The sequence below is a fragment of the Capra hircus genome, chromosome 19 (genome assembly GCF_001704415.2).
Source record: "Capra hircus breed San Clemente chromosome 19, ASM170441v1, whole genome shotgun sequence".
Taxonomy (NCBI): Eukaryota; Metazoa; Chordata; class Mammalia; order Artiodactyla; family Bovidae; genus Capra; species Capra hircus.
This window is the reverse complement of record NC_030826.1, coordinates 10,715,789-10,738,932: the sequence shown is the minus strand read 5'-3', so window position 1 is coordinate 10,738,932 and position 23,144 is coordinate 10,715,789. Positions and strand designations below refer to the sequence as shown.

The 23,144-nt window shown below is 35.2% G+C and overlaps 1 protein-coding gene across 1 annotated transcript in view; it reads right to left on the bottom strand.

The window, feature by feature from the left end:
- MED13 (mediator complex subunit 13) overlaps positions 1 to 23,144 on the bottom strand; it is a 97,842-nt gene that overhangs the window by 34,095 nt on the left and 40,603 nt on the right. Inside the window, exons 9-16 of the mRNA XM_018064145.1 lie at positions 21,512 to 22,195; positions 8,561 to 8,774; positions 7,228 to 7,309; positions 5,451 to 5,572; positions 3,398 to 3,488; positions 3,052 to 3,266; positions 2,634 to 2,830; positions 1,004 to 1,920 (exon numbers count right to left, since the gene is read on the bottom strand). Coding sequence (XP_017919634.1) covers positions 1,004 to 1,920; positions 2,634 to 2,830; positions 3,052 to 3,266; positions 3,398 to 3,488; positions 5,451 to 5,572; positions 7,228 to 7,309; positions 8,561 to 8,774; positions 21,512 to 22,195 — 2,522 coding nt within the window. The remainder of the gene's footprint in view (positions 1 to 1,003; positions 1,921 to 2,633; positions 2,831 to 3,051; positions 3,267 to 3,397; positions 3,489 to 5,450; positions 5,573 to 7,227; positions 7,310 to 8,560; positions 8,775 to 21,511; positions 22,196 to 23,144) is intronic.

The window sequence follows — 23,144 nt, the reverse complement described above, 5'->3', positions numbered from 1 at the left end:
CTGAACTCACATCTCTTATGTCTCCTGCACTGTAGGTGGATTCTTTACCCACTGAGCTATCACTGGGAAGCCCCAAAACACTACTAATACACACACACAAAATTTGTTAATCTCTAGCCCCAACCACTCCTCTCAATTTAAAACTTGTATTTCCAAATACGCATTTGGGTAAGTAAGGATCATCTTACTTTTTTGCTCAAAACTGTCCTAGTCATCTTGGAATAAACCATAAAGGCCACAGTTAAACATGGGCCATAAGACTCCACATGACACTGGTGCTACCAGTCCTCCCATCACCCAGCTCATTCCAACAACAGTGCCTCTTTCCTGTTTCTCAAACATTAAGCACACTACTACGGTCTTTGCACTGTCTGAAAACACTTCTCTCGTTTAGCCACACAGCTTACATTCCCCCATTCTAGGTAGGTCTTTGCTCAAATGCTGTCCCTCAGTAGTATCTTTTCAAAACATACCTCTAAAGTAACACATTTCTGTCCTGCCTTTTTCCACTTCTTTCCCTGCTTTTCCTTCAAAGCAGCTGTCACTATCTGATACCATATAATACTTTCACTTAAATTTGTTATTTTGAGTCTTATAGGCTCAGAAAGGGTAGGAAATATGTTTGCTTTAATATTGTAGTTTATAAAACAACAGTCCCTGGCACATACTAGTTGCTCAATAAATATGTAATGAGTGAAAGAATTCTGAACAAAGCAGACAACCAATATTTTTCTGTTAATTAACATGTGCAAAGTACCTTTTATACTCCTACACAAGCACATAATTACAGACTTGTAATAACCATACTTTTGTTGCTGAAATTAAACTAAACTACTCGGAAGTTCTTTCTTTAAAAGTGTCATTCTTGAAGGAGTTTTAAGTGCAAATTTAAGTGTCTCTATTAGCTAAATGGGAAACTGTCTTTATTACCTTTTTTTAAGAAAGAAAAGTCATACAACTGAAACAAAATAGAGAGGAAAAATTACTTCATTAGCATACTTACCATTTCTTTTGGACCAGGGGTGTAAGCATGAACTTTTCACAAGTGCTTCATCAACTTTGCCTCCTGACATGTTATCCATGAACTGACGCCCATGTTCTAATGCAAGGTAGCAGTCATTGCAACAGTCCCGCTCTTCAACACGTACCCAATTGTTAGTTACACCAATTTTGGGAAAGGGATCTTGGTCTGCAGCTCCAAAAGGCGAAAATAAATTAGTGCACTGATCTTGTAGCAATAGTATCAATTCATCAGGCAATTTTTCGGATTCCTTTAGTCCTCCATTAACATGTTCAGCAGAAGTAGCCCTGAGAGCTTCAAAACGTTTTTCTGCTTCTTTGCCACATTCTGTGTTGCGTCCTATGATGTCTAGTTCATCTTCTAGAAATAATCCTGAATTGTTTCCAAACTTCCTGTTCATGACAGCACTGAAGCCACAGGTACACCGATACTGTGCTTCCTGTGTTGGATCTGGAATGTAAACTCCAACATCGGCACCCTTGATATTCATGTTGCAAACACAGATACAGCAACTATCAAAGTTACAGTCTTTAAACAAATTCATAACTGATTCTGAAAGAATGAGGTTTACATAAAGACTGTGTGCTTCAGGGATGGAAGGAACAGTTGCAGGTTCAACAGAATTAAGGGGTCTGCAGGTGGATGGGGTGGAGGCTGGTGAATATAAGTCTGAATTTTCATATTTGACTGAACCTTGAGCACTAGCCGGTCCACCAGCTCCACGAGGAGTCCTTGGAGTCCTTGGGGTCCTTGGAGTTGGAAACCTAGGGGTAGACGGAGAAGGAAGAATTCCTGCTCCACTGTTGCTAGGAGGTGCACTGCTAGGAGGCATCCCAAAGGAAGTGTGAGTTTGAGGCGTATAAGCAGGGCCGTATTCTTGATCCATAGTACTTCCATCACTAGCGTCATCAGGGGAAAAGAAAATAAAAAACATACATAAAGGAACATATTAGTAATGTGAAATACAACTAAAAATGTCCCAAGTATTTTTCAGTAACACTGAAAATTATGAAAACACAAAAATTGTTAAGTACAATTAAAATATATGTTTGGTTAATATATCCACCCCAGGTGATTGTTGTGTGGTGAAATCCAACTAATTATTTCTATTATAAATAAAATTTGTATACACTGTTCCACATCTATATATCCATGATTACTATCTCTACAGTTCTTGTACTAGAAATACTCATACTTCATTGATTCTAAGATGCCACTAATTGTTTAAAAAAAAAACCCTGATTTTAGAGATGTTTATGGGTAGAAAAGGACAGTGGCAATTTTAAGATGTTACCAATTAGACAACCCAATTTCAGAGATACTTAAATATAAAAAGTGTGTGAAATATGGCAAATATACAAATAAGTGTGATTAGAATTTCAGACCAAAACAAAAGATGCTTCCAAATACTAAGTTTTCTCATCTTTTGTGTTTCAATACTTTAACAGTACCAAACACCATTATAAGCTATTAATCAGAAAATAATTTTAAAAATTTTCAAAAACCAGTATCTTTTTCCAGATACCAATATATTAGGTGTTAATTATTAAAAAAAAATTGAAGCTACACAAGTGTTCATATCCTATACCAATAACATAAATTTAAATCATACCCTTCTTTGATGAATGGCATTGTAGGCCCTGAAGAAAGCAATTCTAACTTTCCAACAGTCCAGCTCTGACGGTAAATACACTCTTCTGGCAATTTGATAGGAGGCAGACACTGGCTTGGTAGAGTTTTTAGAGGTGCAAACATGGAACATCCCACTAGAACCTGACAATTTTCAGGCTTATACACATAAGAAAAATCCTATAATATAAAGAACATGATTTTCAGCATCTTGTCTTTCAAGGGGAAAAAACAAAACAAAACAAAGTAACTCTAACCTTTTTTTCCTTTTTTAAACAGAATAATAAAATGTAAATATAATTCTACTCTTTCATTATGAAAGGATTTTTGAATATAGCAATAAACCAATTCTATATAAAATGTAGAAATGAATTATTTTTCTAGAAAAATAAAATACTTACTTTAATTTCAGAAGGTTTTGGGCTACAGAATCCTTCATCAACCTCAATTTTGAACTGTGCTCCAATACTAGAACTATTTCCTTCTAGAACAGTTCCTCCAGGTGTTGTATCCATACTACCATATTCTTTATTATTCATATTCATTGGGGAAAATCCCATAATATGTTGTTCCAACGATGGTGGTGTAGGATACATTTTATGAAGATCTGCAGTGCCTATATTTAATAAAATACACATTTTAACATAAGACTAAAAAGTTATTTTGTGTATAAAACAAAGGGATGGGAAACATTATTGAGATTAAAAGTTTGCAGATTTATCTGGAATATATATTTGGTAAGCTTACTTATGCAAGATAAGGGGTCCAGATTTCCTGTCTTTGATTCCTTGCAGCTGGATTTATCATCTGATCCATTCGCTGATTTTTTAGATCCAGGCTATTAAAAAAACACACACACACATACATACATATTTCTCTGAAATTTAAATCCAGTGTGATCAAGATAGTAATCATTTGTATGTAACTTGAAAGTAGAGCCCATTTGTGTCATAGCCAAATATCTACTAGATGCATTTTAAGGACATAAAAAAATTTTAGGTATCAATAAACCAGATTAGTTTCTCTAATGATTATAATAATACTCCAAATTAACAGAGAGAGGAAAAAGTTCCTTCATGAAAACAACCATTACTTTCAAAATACATTAAAACCTATTAAAATAACAAAAAAATAATAAAATTTACAGAATTTGGGAACTGCCTCTTAGTAAAAGATACTTATAAAGCATTTGTCTCTTTAAATAAAAGACATTAAAGATTCCTATATAATCAATAACCTCTCCAAATTCCTTTTACATTTTTATCTTTCCTAATAATCTTGCCCCTACAAATATGCTACAAAAGGTTAAACTAAGCAAAACTTCAGAAAGATCTTGTACGACAAAGCAATAGGATCCCTAACTAAAGGCAAGTTTTAATACATTGAACAAAACAAGTCTTAAAATCTCCAATCTGTCATCAGTGTTGTTAGGGCTGACAATTTGGTTCGTAAAACCAAGTGCCTAACAGGATACCAGGAACTAAGCTATCAGCGTTAGCAACACTGACAAATGAGCAGCAGCAGCAGGGAGAAAGCACAGAAGTATCGGAGTGCTCAGGGACTGCCGTTAGTCTCCAAGTCTTGTCCGACTCTTTGTGACTCCATACACTGTAGCCTGCCAGGCTCTCTATTCACAGGGTTTCCCAGGCAAGAATACTGGAGGTGGCTGTCATTTCCTTCTCTAGGGGACCTTCCCGACCCAGGGATCAAACCCACGTGTCTCCTGAATTGGCAGGCAGATTCTTTACTGCTGAGCCACCAGGGCTTCCCTATATATATTTACCTAAAATACACTATATTATGGGATGTGGAGTAGAAGTTTATATATAGTGATATCTGCATTGTATCACTTATTTGAAGAGACCAAATGTACAGTAGACGTTTCCAAGCTACTTTTATACAGATGAAAAAGGAATTCCCTTTTATAATGTAATGCTCAATTTATTAATTTCCCAGAGATTTCAATTCTGAGTGATAGTCGCTCAGTCATGTCTGACTCTTGGTGACCCCATGGACTATAGCCTGCCAGGCTCCTTTGTCCATGGAATTCTCCAGGCAAGAATACTGGCATGGGTTGCCATTTCACATTCTAGGGACTCTCATTTTAAGCTTTAATTTATTTTATCTTCACCTTTCTCTGCAAATGGGTGTTAAAGATTAAATATTACTTTTTCTTCCTCTTTCACTACTATAGTATATAGATGTCTTATAATAATAACTGTGGTACCAAACAAATTCCTGAATAAATTGACAATGCATATAACTTCAATGTTAATTATTTATTCTCTGATTGAGTCAATTCTTGGGTCATTTCTAAAATTACAGGATCAAAGATTAGGTAACTAATTCTGCTTTCTAAGGACTGCAGAAAAGGAACATATGGCTGAGATCAAATTAAGCTTAATTATACATGTCCTTCAAACATAAAAAATAATGGGAAAAAAAAAAACCCTTAAAGTTTATAGGTGACATTATATATGGAATGCTTAGGGAACTCTCTCGTGGTCTAGTGGTTAGGACTCTGCACTTTCACTGCCAAGGGCCTGGGTTCAATCCCTGGTTGAGGAACAAAGATCCCGCAAGCAGCACAGTGAAGCCAAAAAAAAAAAAAAAAAAAAAAACCACCACCTCAAATATGAGGTTAAAAACAGAATACCAATTAGAGAAATTTTATTTCAAAACACTTCCTATTGTTCAGGGCTAAAACATAGTATTCAAATCACATATCACTTCTAAAGAAAAACTTTTATAAAATTGAGGAAAATAAATTTTAATTGTAATCATTAATAAGGATACTTACTGTCAGTTCATCTTCATCAGAATTAAAAAGATTATCAAGGTCAGTATAAGAGACAGCCAGGTCTGAGTCATAAATCAAACTGGTTGATGGAGGTCGGGCATGACCAGCAGGGCGGGGAGCATCTACATATGGCAATTAGAAAAACAAAATAAAAAATTCTACTACTGACCAAATAAGTATTATTCTATTTATTTAACCTAGAAATGTACATTTACATTTATAAGGGTATTATGCAATAAGAAATTCTGATTTGCTTAAAATCCACAGATTTTTTTCACAGAAATAAAAATTGTAAATATATGGTGATACCTTCCCAAGGAAGCTCACCATATACAGGAAGCTCAGGTTATATAACCGATAACATAGCTAAGCAACCTACACTAATAACGCATCAAATAAAACTGTAAGGACAACAGAATTAAACAGACATTTTTAGTTTCTCTTTCTGAAACATAAAGGAAGCACAGAATAATTAAGTTCTCTAGTTATGTCAGAGAGACTATTTTAATTTGAATTCCAATTCCAGCACTAATAGTATGACAAGAATTAAACGTGAGAGAATGCATTAATGGATAAATCACTTTTGCCCAGTGACAGGAACTTAAGTACTCACTTAAGTACCTCTTAGTTAAGTTTCATTTCAGTTTTAAAATTTTATTTTCCTTTTTGCTTTTCTCCCCAGTTTTAGTGAAAAAATATTACTTTAGAGAAAATAAACATACAAAGGAAAAGTTATATTCCACTTGCATTCCCACACAAGGAAAAAAAAGAAGCAGTTGGTGTATAAACCTTCCAAAGCATCCTCAGGATGGTTAAATGACTTGAAACAACCCTCCCTTTCAGAAAGATTAAAGTCACTCTCCAACTAAAGCAGTAGTTCTGAAATTTTAGTGTGTAAAAGTCATCTGGAATACTTATTAAACACCAAGATTCCCAAGTTTCACTTCAAAAGATGCTCAGTGGCAGATGGTCCACATTTTGAAAAAACCACACCATAGGCATAATTACACAGTCCCTTTATCCTAAGGCAGGTAAATAAGACTAAAAAACCTAAATAGTTAACTCACCAAGATACTTAGAACCACTGACCATTAAATTTATTTCATGAAAGACCATCATCTCTTCTTTATTTAGATGGACATTTTTTCTTATTTCGTTTTTGGTTACAAAAAGTCTGATGGATCCTCCCTTATTTACTCCAAATGCTAAAACAAAACTGTCCCTCACAGACACATACCAAAGAACAATTTATTTTGCCTCCATCAAAAGTTAAACAGATCTTGTAAAAGAAACAATACAACCCGTCTCTCTTTTCTACTTACAAGGAGGACAAAACAGACGCTTTCAAAGTGGAGTCTTCAGTATACCTCCAGTGCTGAGAACAGGGCTAGAAAACTATGTCAATTTAAGGACCTCAGCAATAACTGTTCTAACTTGGGTGAAGGGGGAGAAAAGGACAACCAAATTACAGTAAAGTCTAATTCATAAACTGAGTTTTTATAACTGAGAGGGATCTTAGGAAATGATCTTATCCTATCTCCTTCTTTTACAGGGAGTTATTTTTATTTGTTAAACACAGGAAAGAAGCTCCACAATTCAAAACAGAATTTCTATCACCTAAGCCTCCTTCTCCTTAAAATCCATCATTAAAAAGATTAGTCCCTTTATATGAAACATGAATTATGCAAAAAGGAATACTAAAAGTCCAAGAATATCAGATATACTTTAAAGCAACAATCCTGGAATGCAGTATTTTGACGGGAAAATAAAAGTTTACCTTGCTTGATAGAGGGACTAAATAATGACATAGCATCTTCTTCATGTGATAACACTGTAACACTAGATGGCCCATCTTCTACCTGCATACAATATCACATATTAGATTGAAATACATATTTTACCAATAATAAAATATACCAATTCTTGAGTAGCTATGTATTGATCCAAACAGTCCATCCTAAAGGAAATCAGTTCTGAATACTCACAGGAAGGACTGATGCTGAAGCTGAACTCCAATACTTTGGCCACCTGATGCAAAGAACTGACTCATTTAAACAGACCCTGATGCCGGGAAAGATTGAAGGTGGGAGGAGAAGGGGACAACAGAGGATGAGATGGTTGAATGGCATCAACGACTCGATGGACATGAGTTTGAGTAAACTCCAGGAGTTGATGATGGACAGGGAGGCCTGGCATGCTGCAGTCCATGGGGTCGCAAAGAGTCGGACACAACTGAGCAACTGAATTGAACTGCTGTACTGATCATTCTGCTGGGTGTTCTACAGACATTATCAATAACTCTCACAACTAACCTACAGGATAAGTAAGTATGTTCACTTTACAGACGAAAAATACTTCTATAGATAACACAGGAAATACAACTGATAAGTAGTGGAGATGGGATTTCAAACTAAATCTGTCAAATTTCAAAGTCCATGTTCTTTCTACAGAATCTATTACCTTCCCAGCTACTTGTTTTCATATTTACAAAAAAACAAAATGTCAAGTACCTGGCACACAAAAAGGCTAAGCAAAACTTTGTGAAATGAATTCTTTGAATTAAACATATTACTGGGTCCTTTTTGTAATTTTATAGCCTTCAATTTCCAATTCTGTGTTTAAGGTAAAACTCTTCTCTAGCAGAGTTATCTTGTGCTAAATATTTGATTTAAAAAATTTTAAAAACACTTTATTAACTTAAGACTTTACTTCTTGGGTCACATATTCAAAATATCATGTATTTTATAAACACAGTCATGTGTATTTTACTGCATTTTTGAAAACTGTTAATTCACTTACAGCATAGTTTTACTCAGAATCAAAGCAGTTTATCAACCTAAGTGTTCTGATTTCAATATAACAGAAATTAATGTCCTTTTTCTCTAATCTCAAAACTTTTGTAATAAAGATCTATTCATTATCATCAGATCTAGTGATAATTTCAAATCCATATAAGCTCTTAAATTTTGTACAATGTGCCTGATTAACCTATTCTTAAGAAATGTTTTTCTAAGTTAAAATGATGAATCTTTTTTTAAAATGAGAATTGTGGTACCATATGCAGAGCTACAAAACATTAGTGACGCTTTGGTGTACTTTCTCTTACTCACCTTGTGTTTTTTTCCAGCTTCTCTTTCATTATTTTGTCTATCTTTCTTATCAGGAAAAAGGAATTCCTCATCTCCTTCAACGAATGCATATGGATCAATTTTAGGTTCTTGTTCTGAATCAGATGCTATTGCTGAAAGATACTGATTTTTAATTTGATATTGCTGCACTAATTCATCAGAAACTTTTAAAGGTTTCTTACATTGCACCATTAACCTGCATTAAAAAATAAAATTAGAAAAATTAATTATATTCTCCATAAAAGCATAAAAATTTCTAAAGTGACTAAGTATCAAAGTTTTCAGAATTATTTTCTTAAAAAAAAAAAGAATTATTTAGAGATGATCTAACTTGCAATCCTCCATTTTACAAATGAAGAAACAGGCATAGAAAGGTTTTGTGATTTACTGAAGTCTCAAATTCAGCAACAAAGAAATGGAGTTAAAATCCTGGTCTCACAGTCTTTCACCCAAATGTGTTGTCTTTTGGTAATCCACTCCGTTCCCAAATACTCAAGTGCACTAACCTGTACAAATTCAATCACTTGAAAGGGATTCATATCTAAACTACTTCAGCAAAGGAACTCTCAAAATTTGCACTCAACAGTGAGATTATTGAACTTTTATACAATTTATATCTTTATATAATACCTTTATATAATTTGTCTAATTCTATACAGTTTATACCTTTACACTTTTATACAGTGAAAGTGATTATCCTTTTCCTATTGCCATGAGTGGATACACTTTAAGTTTAAAAAGTTTAAAAGGCTGATTTGTATTTCATGAAATCAACAATTTTCTACTGTATTATTTGCCAACTGTAAATAATTCTAGCAAAACTTTTATAATGTCAAGTGGAGTTACAGCACAAGTTATCTCAGAGGTTTTTACTAAACACATTGGAAAATAAGTTATTAGTCTTCTGGTTCTACTTCATGAATGATAAAAGTATTCTCTATACTCTCCTAAAATATCAAATAAAATGACAAAGGACAACAGAATAGGCAAGAAGACAACACTGAAGTTAGAAAGATGAACTACTAGAAACAGAGACGAGAAAAAAGTGAAATCTAAGGCTTAGCAAAGGAAGTCACAAGCTGATCGCATCACAAAACCCTGGAAATCATTAGGACTTTTACATGTCTGAAGACCAAGGTGCTTGGTGAGTGTGAATAGAGAAATGACTCATTTTTGGTTTGTATGACACTTTTAGACTCCTGAATTCATTTTCTCTATGGCTTGCAAAGTTGAGATTTCCACACTACCGTTACAATGGCAGCCCGGCTTCTAGTCAGATAATCCTTAAAATCCTGCAATAACTATAAAAACTGAGTAAAAAACAAAGTCCTTATAATATCCTATCAAAGCTTTCCATGACCTGTCTTCCCTTTTCCCTTCAACTTCATCTTCTACTATTCTATTCCTCCCTCTCTCACTGTTCTTTCAAGGGCTTCCTTGATGTTCCTCAACAGGTCAACACACTCTTGACTGTTCTTTTTCTCTGGAACATTCTTCCTCCAAATATCTGCATGATCAACTCCCTCACTTCCTTCAAGTCATGTCACCTATTTATGAGACTTTATTTAAAATAAATCCACTATCTCAACATTGATCCCCCTTACCTGGGTTTACGTTTCTCTCCACAGCATTTCTCTCTTAACATACTATGTAATTTGCTTACGCTCACGGTTGTCTGTCACTCCACTAGACTATAAGCCTCTAAATGTCAGGGATTTTGTCTCTGTTTACTGAACTATCCCAAATGCCTAGAGGAGTGCCTGGGACATAATAAGTGCTCATAAATACTTGCTAAATTAATACATGAAACCTAAAAGCCACAGAGGATTGAGATACTGTGTTTGCATTAATAATTCTAAGATACAGTATGTTGTACTTTGAAGTAAATCACCTTTATTTGTCAGAAAGTGATAATACTGCTGCTACTTGTCTGTCCTGGATATTAAGACAAAAAAAACATAAGAGAAATAAGGTTTGGAATCAATGAGGTATTTGCTAGTTTATAAACTATCTGAATGACAGAGCTATCATAGCTAGCTAATCTATTCACTAATGTCCAGCACTAGACTCTATACCCTATAAACTAAGGTTTGAAATAATCAAAATAACTGACATTTTCTCACAATGCTATCAAATATGATATATGTCACTACTATCTCAATGTGCCTCAGATTTATCCTCAAACTGAAATCTCAAATATACAAAACCTTTTTCCATAGGAACATAGTGCTAACCCAACTGTCAATGGGGTGTATGCTTTACAGTTATCCATTAGAATGGTTCTGTTCTATAAATAAGCATTTATTTCTTAAGAGAACTTTTCTATCTCACCATATTAGATGCTAAATGTTTCCTGAAATGTCTATCAGATACCAACATAAATCATTAAAATAGTATTCCTATCTACTTTGACATGTGTTTTCTTATTTAATACTTAAAGTCATGAAATAGGAACCAGAGGGTGTGCTAACTTGGATGTGAAAATTATGTTGGAAGAAATGGTCCAATAGTGGCAGGGTTAGGACAGGGAAGACTTTAAATATGCAAATACACATAACTATTCATAGGGGGAAAGTATGAGAACCTACCCCTCCATCCCCAGTCACTAACCTGAAAGACTACTCTGTGTTGAGGTGAATAAAACAACTATTTTCATATTAAGTTGTCCTCTGGCAGAAGCATAAAAACTGCCACACTGTTCACGTAAGTAGTTGTTAAGCTAGTGGGCAGTAACATTAAAAAGAAAAATCCTACTGCACAGGGCTCTTTTAGGAATAAAAATGAGTAAACCAAATGCAATACCTAAAGACAACTTTTTGTTATTTTATTGAATGGTTCTCACAGCAAAGAATTGAAATGAAGTCAATGATATCAAGAGTATCAAGTCACAATAAATGAAAAATGTAAATTATTTACATTATACATCCTTCTATATTTAAAACTGATAAAATAAAAACTGTGATTTTTTTAAAGATATGCCAGATTAAAAACTGAAGTTAGCATTTCATCACTATCCAATTATAAAGTATACAGACACTTCTGTGAACAGGAAAAACACACCTCGCCTTTTCTAAAAGGAACTTTCACATAAAGCCAGATTGTTAACTACAGAGATAATTTCAGTCAGATATAAAAGCAAATACAGACAAACTGGGAAAGAATGATTAGGTACAACCATGAACAGGAACCTTTGTAATGCCCAAAGCAAACCAAAATTACTTTTATTAATTAACTGCATCTCCTTCTTTTCACTATGACAAAGCAGCACACTACCCTAACAAGTATTTGTAGAGAATTTAACATGGCTTACAGCTTATGGTTTTATGTCTTTATTCAAAAGAAATTCTTTCAGACAAGATGTAACAGTATTTTAGAACTAGCAATTATAAAAAGAGGTAAGCTATAATTCAAGAATTGTTAATGAATAAATTGAATAAATCTCAAAAAGTTAATAGTACCTTTTCTAATACCATCTCCAATATTCAGAACCAATCCTTAAACTGAGTCAAACTAGCTGTCAAAGTATAGCTGTATTGCATTAAAGTAAGATATCAAATAAGGAAGAAAAAAACCTTAAAAAGAAAAAAACTTAAAAGATCTTAGAATACAGTAAATCAAAGCAAGTTTACTTCATCATAGACATCTTTCTATGAAGCAAAGTAAAATCTTTTGGAGATCAAATAATGCATTATAATAAGTATATACATACAATAAAAATCTGATATACCACTGAAACAACATAAAAGCTAATTCTACTAATGGACATTATGGTTAAGATATCCTGATGTATCCTTATACTGACCAAGACATCATGATAAGAACTATGCTCAAATACAGCTCTTTGTTCAGGGTTTAGAAAGATTCCTTGTGAATCAGAATAGCAGATTATTTTAAGCTGTCACAAATTCTACTAAAACTAAACTCTTGAAAAAATATGTCAAAGAGCAACTGTAATGTTTCTTGGCAGAAATTTTAAAAATTTACAAGGTCTTAAGTGGCTTTTAAAAAATATTTACAAGGTCTTAAGCCACTATTCTAAAATAGATGTTATCATTAACAAAGAAACTAAAATTAATTAGACACAAAAAGAAAATAAAGATATCTGTCACAGATGTGTATATCTTATATGTGCGATACTCTAAGCTTCACCCAACCTCTCTCTCCTCCAATTAAATTCTAACAAATCAGAAAAGGAATTTTGCTTTTAAGTGGCTACTATAAAATTCCGTGCTGGATGAAGCACAAGCTGGAATCAAGTTTGCCAGGAGAAAAATCAGCAACCTCAGATATGCTGATGATACTACCCTCATGGCAGAAAGTGAAGAGGATCTAAAGAGCCTGTTGATGAAGGTAAAAGGGAGTGAAAAAAGGTGCTGAAGGTAAAAGGGAGTGAAATAAGGTGGCTTAAAAGTCAACATTCAAAAAACTAAGATTATGGCATCCCGTCCCAATACTTCATGGTAAATAGACAGGAAAACAATGGAAACAGTGACAGACTTAATTTTTCTGGGCGCCAAAATCACTGCAGATGCTGACTGCAGCCATGAAATTAAAAGATGCTTGCATCGTGGAAGAAAAGCTATGAACAACCTAAATAGCATATTAAAAAGCAGAGATGTTTCTTTGCCAACAAAGGTCCATCTAGTCAAAGCTATGGTTTTTCCAGTAGTCATGTATGGATGTGAGAGTTGGATCGTAAAGAAAGCTGAGCGTCTTAAGAATTGATGCTTCTGAACTGTGGTGTTGGAGAAGACTCTTGAGAGTCCCTTGGACTGCAAGGAGATCCAACCAGTCAATCCTAAAGGGAATCAGTCCTGAATATTCATTGGAAGGACTGCTGCTGAAGCTGAAACTCCAGTACTTTGGCCACCTGATGTGAAGAGCTGACGCACTGGAAAAGACCCTGATGCTAGGAAAGATTGAAGGCAGGAGAAGGGGATGACAGAGGATCAGACGGTTGGATGGCATCACTGACTCGATGGACATGAGTTTGAGCAAGCTCTGGGAGTTGGTGATGGACAGGGAGGCTTGTCACGCTGCAGTCAGTGGGGTCACAAAGACTTGGACACAACTGAGCAACTAAACTGAACCGAGCTACTAAAAAATTTGGCATCAACTCCTGCACATGAAGCCTAAGAATAAAGGAAATGCTTAGAAATGATGAAGTAACTGCTCTTCAGAAGTAAAGTGGCCATCACCAACTAAAACTGATTAGCAAAATAAAGAGTCTATCTTTATCTACTTATTATTAATACCTATTACAACCCTCTTCCAACAACACGAGAAGACTACACATGGACATCACCAGATGGTCAACATCAAAATCAGACTGATTATGTTCTTTGCAGCCAAAGATGGAGAAGCTCTATACAGTCAACAAAAACAAGACCAGGAGCTGACTGTGGGTTAGATCATGAACTCCTTATTACCAAATTCAGACTTAAATTGAAGAAAGTAGAGAAAACCGCTAGACCATTCAGGTACGACCTAAATCAAATCCCTTATGATTATACAGTGGAAGTGAGAAATAGATTTAAGGGCCTAGAGCTGACAGATAGAGTACCTGATGAACTATGGAATGAGGTTCGTGATGTCGTACAGGAGACAGGAATCAAGACCATCCCCATGACAAAGAAATGCAAAAAAGCAAAATGGCTGTCTGAGGAGGGCTTACAAATAGCTGTGAAAAGAAGAGAGGCGAAAAACAAAGGAGAAAAGGAAAGATATAAGCATCTGAATGCAGAGTTCCAAAGAATAGCAAGGAGAGATAAGAAAGCCTTCTTCAGTGATCAGTGCAAAGAAATAGAGGAAAACAACAGAATGGGAAAGATGAGAGATCTCTTCAAGAAAATTAGAGCTACCAAGGGAACATTTCATGCAAAGATGGGCTCAATAAAGGACAGATATAGTATGGACCTAATGGAAGCAGAAGATATTAAGAAGGTGGCAGGAATACACAGAAGAACTGTACGAAAAAGAGCTTCACGACCAAGATAATCACGATGGTGTGATCATTCATCTAGAGCCAGACATCCCGGAATGTGAAGTCAAGTGGGCCTTAGAAAGCATCACAACAAAGCTAGTGGAGGTGATGGAATTCCAGTGGAGCTACTTCAAATCCTCAAAGATGATGTTGTGAGAAAGTGCTGTACTCAATATGCCAGCAAATTTGGAAAACTCAGCAGTAGACACAGGACTGGAAAAGGTCAGTTTTCATTCCAATCCCAAAGAAAGGCAATGCCAAAGAATGCTCAAACTACCGCACAATTGCACTCATCTCACACGCTAGTGAAGTAATGCTCAAAATTCTCCAAGCCAGGCTTCAGCAATATGTGAACCGTGAACTCCCTGATGTTCAAGCTGGTTTTAGGAAAGGCAGAGGAACCAGAGATCAAATTGCCAACATCCGCTGGATCATGGAAAAAGCAAGAGGTTTCCAGAAAAACATCTATTTCTGCTTTATTGACTATGCCAAAGCCTTTGACTGTGTGGCTCACAACAAACTGTGGAAAATTCTGAAAGAGATGGGAATACCAGACCACCTGACCTGCCTCTTGAGAAATCTGTATGCAGGTCAGGAAGCAGCAGTTAGAACTGGACATGGAACAACAGACTGGTTTCAAATAGGAAAAGGAATATGTCAAGGCTGATATTGTCACCCTGCTTATTTAACTTCTATGCAGAGTACATCATGAGAAATGCTGGACTGGAAGAAACACAAGCTGGAATCAAGACTGCTGGGAGAAATATCAATAAGCTCAGATATGCAGATGACACCACCCTTATGGCAGAAAGTGAAGAGGAACTAAAAAGCCTCTTGATGAAAGTGAAAGTGGAGAGTGAAAAAACTGGCTTAAAGCTCAACACAGAAAATGAAGATCATGGCATCTGATCCCATCACTTCATGGGAAATAGATGGGGAACAGTGGAAACAGTGTCAGACTTTATTTTTGGGGTTCCAAAATCACTGCACATGGTGACTGCAGCCATGAAATTAAAAGACACTTATTCCTTGGAAGAAAAGTTATGACCAACCTAGATAGCATATTCAAAAGCAGAGACATTACTTTGCCGACCAAGGTCCGTCTAGTCAAGGCTATGGTTTTTCCACTGGTCACGTATGGACTGTGAAGAAGGCTGAGTGCTGAAGAATTGATGCTTTGAACTGTGGTGTTGATGAAGACTCTTGAGAGTCCCTTGGACTACAAGGAGATCCAACCAGTCCATTCTGAAGGAGATCAGCCCTGGGTGTTCTTTGGAAGGAATGATGCTAAAGCTGAAACTCCAGTACTTTGGCCACCTCATGCGAAGAGTTGACTCACTGGAAAAGACTCTGAAGCTGGGAGGGATTGGGGGCAGGAGAAGGGGATGACAGAGGATGAGATGGCTGGATGGCGTCGCTGACTGGATGGACGTGAGTCTGAGTGAACTCCGGGAGTTGGTGATGGACAGGGAGGCCTGGCGTGCTGCGATTTTTGGGGTCGCAAAGACTCAGACGCGACTGAACTGAACTGAACTGACAACCCTTTAATACCAACCAGTGGAAAACTTAATTTATTTATGCCAAATGTAAACTGAGTTGCCACTTAACAAAAATAAAGGTCTAAATTTCTCCTTCATTATTTCCTAAAAAGGCATACATTTGTAAAAGTCAACTAGTATAAAGAAACTATTTTTTATTTCTACTGATGCATTCTTGCCACTCTTTGTATGATAGATCTATTCTAATTGGCCATAAGGTTCTTTAGTCTACTCCACATCTATAAAATCCATCCATCCCTACTGCATCCTTCTAACTTCCTAGGAAGGTCCCTGTATCACCTTATAAACAATATTTTGCTACTCTATTATAAAGCCTCACCGTCCTCTTGAGATTTCATTTCTCATCATGTCATACCAAATCACTGAGCAGCACTCTATAATCTTTCCATACTAAGCTACTTAAAGCTTCTGATCTCTATAAATGGAACTATTTTCCACTCTGGCTCTGTGTTCCTACTATATTGTATATATATCTGTATCAGAGAATTTAATATTATTTTCCATTAGATTAGAATTTCATTTAGGGCCAGGATCAAATTTATCTTATATTCCAACATCTTACAGCATCGTGTATGCTACAGAAACTTCAGTTTTATTCAAACTGATAATGCATCTTTGAGGAACATGAATTTAAAAAAGATATTCTTCCTACAAAAGGAGAAAGAATAATGTAGGAGTTGCAACAACCTTCTACTTAATTAACCTCATTAAAATTAAGTGTTATACATTTTAAGACTTTCAAAACTCAAAGTATGGAAAAGGATGATAGAAATTTACAGTGACTGGGTAATAGGAATTCACAAATTTTTAAAATATAAAACAAACTAGGCTTTTGAATGGATTACTATATGGCCAGAAATGTGTTTGACACATTACATCCTTAAAAATATAGAATACTTCTACAAAGAATTTAAGAAGATTGTTTAAATGCCATTAAGGAAGTTTAACAGTAATTTAGGGTATTTATAGTTCTTTTTAGAGAATTCATTTTTAATGATAAGGGACATCATCTGACTCTGTCAGCTGGCTTTGCCATTTACTGTAAGGTGATGACCAGTCCTCATGATTTCCCATCTCAAGTAATATTAAGAGCAGGCACTTGAATTAATAAGTTATTTCAACAAGATCTCTTTAACTGTGAGAAAAAATAACTTTTGTTTCAGCACAATACAAAGAAGACCATGTCAGGTATTTTACTGTGGTTTGGAGAGACAGAGTACGGGAGAGCTCTCACGTGAAACTAATCATTAAACATGTTTAGCATATCTAATATAATAACTTATTCTATATTTCTATTTCTGTTAAAAGTTATTCGTGACATTAAAGGATCTCAACATGATTAACACTTCAGGCTGGAGAATTCCTTGTTGTACGGGATAATCCTATACATTGTAAGATATTTAGCAGCATCCCTGGCCTCTACCTATCAGATGGCAGTAGCACACTCCTGGTCATGACAAACAATATATCTCTAGACACTACCAAATGTCACCTTGGAGAGTGTGTGTGTATCAGATGTCAGCAGACATTGCCAAATGTCACCTGGGAGGGGTGTGTGTGTGTATGTGTGTGTTGTCTGTGTATCTCAGATGTCAGTAGACACTGCCAAATGTCACGTGTGTGTGTGGTGTCTGTGTATCAGATGTCAGTAGACACTGCCAAATGTCACCTGTGTGTGTGTGGTGTCTATCAGATGTCAATAGGACACTTCTGGTCATGACAAACAATCTATCTCTAGACATTGCCAAATGTCACCTGGGAGGGGTGTGTGTGGTGTGTGTGTATCAGATGTCAGTAATACACTTCCAGTCTTGACAAACAACCTGTGAATGTGTTTATGCTGGAAGAACACAGTAGTACACAAGACAAAATTCTTACCCTCACAGAGTTTACATTCTAATGGGGGAAGAGACCATTAACAAATATGCAGTTTCAGGCAATTATATATATATATATATATATATATATATACACACACACACACACACATATATATATATACACACATATATGGAAAACAGGAAACCAGTTCACAGGATAGGCAGTCACTTAGGGATTAAAGAGAAGCCACAGTTTAGTTACAGTGGTCAAGGAAATACTTCCTGACAAGGTAAATTTTGAGTTCGACTGAACAAAAAGGAGTGAGCTGTCCCCTCTCCCCCGCTGCCCCATAATGCAGTTCTAAAGGCCCTGAGGAATGACCTTAACTTTCTGACAGAACAGCAAGAAAGCTGATATGGTTAAGTCAGGAAGCAAATAGGAGAGTAGGAAACAGGAGTGAAGAACCAGGTATGCAGGAGATTACAGATGAGGAAAAGACTATGGATTTTATTCTGATGTAAAGGGGAACTAACTGCTTGTTTCCAAGACATCAGTTGTTTTCAAGAGATCTGTTGACTAATTTAGTAACTAAGTTAGTCATCTTCCATGATCATAAGGATATCCTAAAGTCCCTCAATTTTAAATTAATTTTAATTTTTAAAAAAGTCATACTAGTATGCTTTTACAGTTCAAAGTGCTAGACAAAGCACACAGATACATCGATTAAAATAATAATCAAGGAACTTTAAAAGAAAATACATCTCTGTAGGGATGAGAGGCTATAAATGGATCGGGCATTTTACTTTATCTCAGGGAAGCTCAAAAATCAATGAAACACAAGCAAAAGAAAAAAAAATCAACAAAACACTGTAGAGAAAGTTCATAGCTTAGAATATGCAAAAGGGGGCTAAAGGCAAACTACATTAACAACAGGAGAGCCAAACTGCCTAAAAATCTCTAGAAAGAAATGAAAAAGCTGAAAATGGAGAAACAGAGTGTTCCTTTTTAAAAATAACCATTTTTTAAATTGAAGCATAGTTAATTTACAATATTCTATTACATTCAGGTGTACAGTGATTCTGTTTTGTGTGTGTGTATACATTAATTTTTCAGATTCTTTTCTATTACAGGTTATTACAAGACACTGTGATATAGTTCTCTGTGCTGTACAGCAGATCTTTGTTGTTTATCTATTTTATATATACTAGTATGGATATGTTAATCTCAAACTCCTAGTTTATCCCCCTCCTCTACCCCCGCCCCAGTCCTGAAAGGGTTCCTTTTCTAAGAAAAATGAATAAATAACCTGCTGAAGGCACAAGATTTTTCATTCTTTTTATCCTGAAAGTTTAGGTATAAGGCCTCCCCTCCAAAACATCCCCTACCCCATTACCATAAAGCAAAGTGTTTGGAACTGATACACAATTGATACTGAAATATTTATTGAATGAGTAAGTCCTGCCAATTGACAAGGTTCTATCTTTACACACTAATTTCCACTCAGCTCCTCTATTCCCTCATTCTAAACTGTGTAAGATGAGGAGCTTCCCTGGTGATCCAGCGGCTAAGACTCTGCACTTCCAATGCAGGGGGCATGGGTTTGATCCCTGGTCAGGGAACTAGCATCCCATATGCTGCAGCCAAAACGAACAAATAAAATGTGTAAGATTAAACAATAATATGATGAGAATCAGTACAGTAAAGAAAAAGACCAAAACAAAGTACTTCTAAAGGGGAAAAAAAAGTTACAGGACATTTAACAAGGGGGTGCTATTTTTTTTAGTTTAGAAATTAGAAACACATGAATAATAAATATTAAAACTGTAAGAAAAGAGCTAGAAGTTGAGGAATCCCCTCAGAAAAAAAAAAAGAAAATATAAAAGTTCAACATCTGAATTCTAGAAATTCCACAGAGAATGGAGGAAGAAACAAAGACATTATCCAAGAAAAAAGTAACTTCCAGTGATGGGGAAAAAAAAAAAACCAAGACTTCAAATTAAACCAGCCCTCCTGAAAAGTTCAGCACAAGGAATGAATGAATAAAATATCACTACATTTATATGTGCGCGTGCATGCACGCGTGTGTGTATATATATACATACACATATTCTTGTGAAATTTTAACATTCTAAGCAAAAGATCCTAAAAAACTTCACTGACAACAGACAGAGAAGAAAATGTAATTAACCTCTGCACGCTACTTGGCCTTGTATTGATAAATAGGTAGTTTTAATGACTATAATAGTAAATGAATATAATGGTTGGTTTTCACCTTTAAAAAAAAAAAACCAACTGATTCACTTTGCTGTACACCTGAAACTAACACGACACTGTAAATCAACTACACTCCAACAAAAAATCAGGGGAAAAAACCCTACTATAGATAAGAATGCAAAAAGCTTATGGGACAGATGATAATCACAACAACAGAGAAAGTAAAGGGAGAACTGAAAATAAGACCATTTTGCCCCAAAGTATGTCATACATAATGTGTACGCATGACATACTTTGAGGACAAAGAAAGCAGACCACAGAACAGAGGAAGGTATCTGTAGTACGTGTAACTAACACAAGATTAACAGCCAGAAGATTCGAAGAATAAATCGGGGTGGGAGGGAGGTGAAAGGCCAAAAATGGACTAAAAATTATATCCAAAGCATATATAACTAATATAAGATTAACAACCAGAATATGAAAAGAATAAATTAGGGGTGAAAAAGAAAATAGACTAAAATATGATATATAGTATAGGCGCATAAACACTTTTAAGTGCTGCTTAACCTTACTAGGAAACTGTAAAACATATAGTAAGATAATAATATGCCATTCTGCATGCAGCAGACTAGAAAATTAAAAGTCTCTTAATACCAAGTACTGAGGAAATGTAGAATAGCTATTCTCATACTCTGCTGTTTGATGAGGGTGTAAACTAGTATAGTTTAGAAGGTAATTTGGCAACAACCTTTAATGCTGAATATCAATATACGCCATGGTGCAGCAATTCCACTTTTTGCTATATGCCCTAGAAGAATTCTTACATACAAGTGTACAAGGAAATGTGTACAAAAAAATTCACTGCTACATCTTGTGAAAAACTGAAAATAATCAACATGCCATCTCAAGAGAGTAGATAAATTGTGTAAATTTTGGCTAATATATTCATAACAAAGAAAATACTTGAAAGCAAGTGAAATTAGTTAACTAGAGCCACATGTATAAAAACATGTAGAGAAGTGATAAATATCAAATTCAGGATAGTGGAAGGAAGAATAGAGGAAAAATAATAGTATACAAAAGTGCTAATTGTATGTAAAATCCTTAAGTTGGCTGATGGACCAACTTAGTTGATGGATAAATGTTATTATTTTCTCTTTTTTTGTGACTAAAATATTTCATAATAAAGAGGTCCCCTGAGGAAAAAATACAGTAGATAAATTATCCAAAATTAATACTCAACTACTGAAAGGATTTATTATTGTAAATCCAACCCTGAAACCATTCTGGCATCTATTAAGAACGTACATCATTTCCACCCTTAAATTTTAATTGACTATTAAAAAAAATACATACTCTGTAACTGATGTTACACTTTCCTGTCCAAAAGGTCCAACTGGATCATCCTTGAATTTATCACTTGGAAGTTGAGGTGGTAAAAACTCTAAATCTTTTTTCTTTGGGACCTTGTAATACTTCCAGGCTATATTAGCTTCATCTTCTTCCAAGTTTACTGCTGTACCAACATATATTGTAGGTTCTACAGCTTCCTGGAATTGAGCTGGGAAAGACTGGGATAAACTGTCTATCCCATCTTCCACTGGTTTAGAAGGAATCAAGGGATCCGGTGTTGGCATTTGATAAAAGTGTTGACTTTGCGGAGTTGAGGGTGTTTTAGTCACTCCTTCATCAACCACATCACAGGGGTGAGGACTAAGTGGGGGTGGTTGAGGTGAATTTGCCATTTCAGTGCCATGCATTTGAGGAGTCTTTGCTACATCATTAGTTCGGATATTTGTAAATCTCACTTGACTGTCTGGAGCAGAGATCACAAGTCTTTGGCTGGCTGAATCTGTGTCCATGCCAACATCATCGCTAACAGATACACGATGGTGAAAAGGAGTCAAGGGGCGTTTTTGTGGTTTTTCACTCTTTTCTTGCTTTTCATTGGTCTTGTGCTTCGGAAGTACTTGCTGTTGCTGACTTAAAGATGGTGCCTGTCCTTGCTGTCCAGGATTTCTAGGTTTGAGATTTTTGTGTCTGAAAAGTTAAAAAAAAGGTGTATTTATGGTATAACTATTGTATCAAAGCATATAAGTTAACAGTATTAGAAATTTCAGATGTCATTTTTCACACATAATCCTAACAATTATTTAAATTTACATAGGAAAATTCCCTTTAGTAGCCTAAAACTAAGACCATGTAGAAAACTTTATAAAAGTCAATTCTCATGCTCACTTAATATGTGGTCAGATAGGCAAAGGTGATTTTCCTTACATAATTTAAGTATCTTAGTATTTGAATATAGAGATAAGATTCTAGTTAAGATAAAAAGGTATAAAATAGACTCAAATTTATCCATTTAACCCTCTCCACTGAGGGAACATACTGAGATACTCTTCTGTGCAGAGCCTGGGACCTCTTATTGTACAGGAGGGGAAAAAAGCATGAAGTTAAAACTGCAGTTATGCTGAAATGACACAAGAGAAACCCATTATTACCATGACACCAAAATCAAAGACACTGTAAGAAAAGGAAATCACAGAACAAAATTCCTTAAGAAAACAGATGTACTTAGTGATTACATGGTTGTATATATTTGTCAGAACTCAAAACTGCCCACCTGAGAAGGATGAGTGTTACTCTATTAAAATTATACCTCAATAAATTTCACTTGAAAAAAAAAAAAGTAAATCAGTAACAAAAGATAAGCAATTGAGAAATGCATAAATTAAGAACACATCAAACATAATCAAATTGGATTTGTACCATGAATGTAAGGTGTAACATTCATAAGGAAAAAAAACAGTATTGTTCTTCATATTAATAAAACTATATGATTCTCAATAAATATAGAAAAAACATGAAAAAATTCAATACTTATTCATAGAAAAAGATTCAGCTAACAAGTACTAGAACTTAATCCAATAAAGTTCAGTTCAACTCAGTTTCTCAGTTGCATCCAACACTTTGCAACCCCATGGACTGC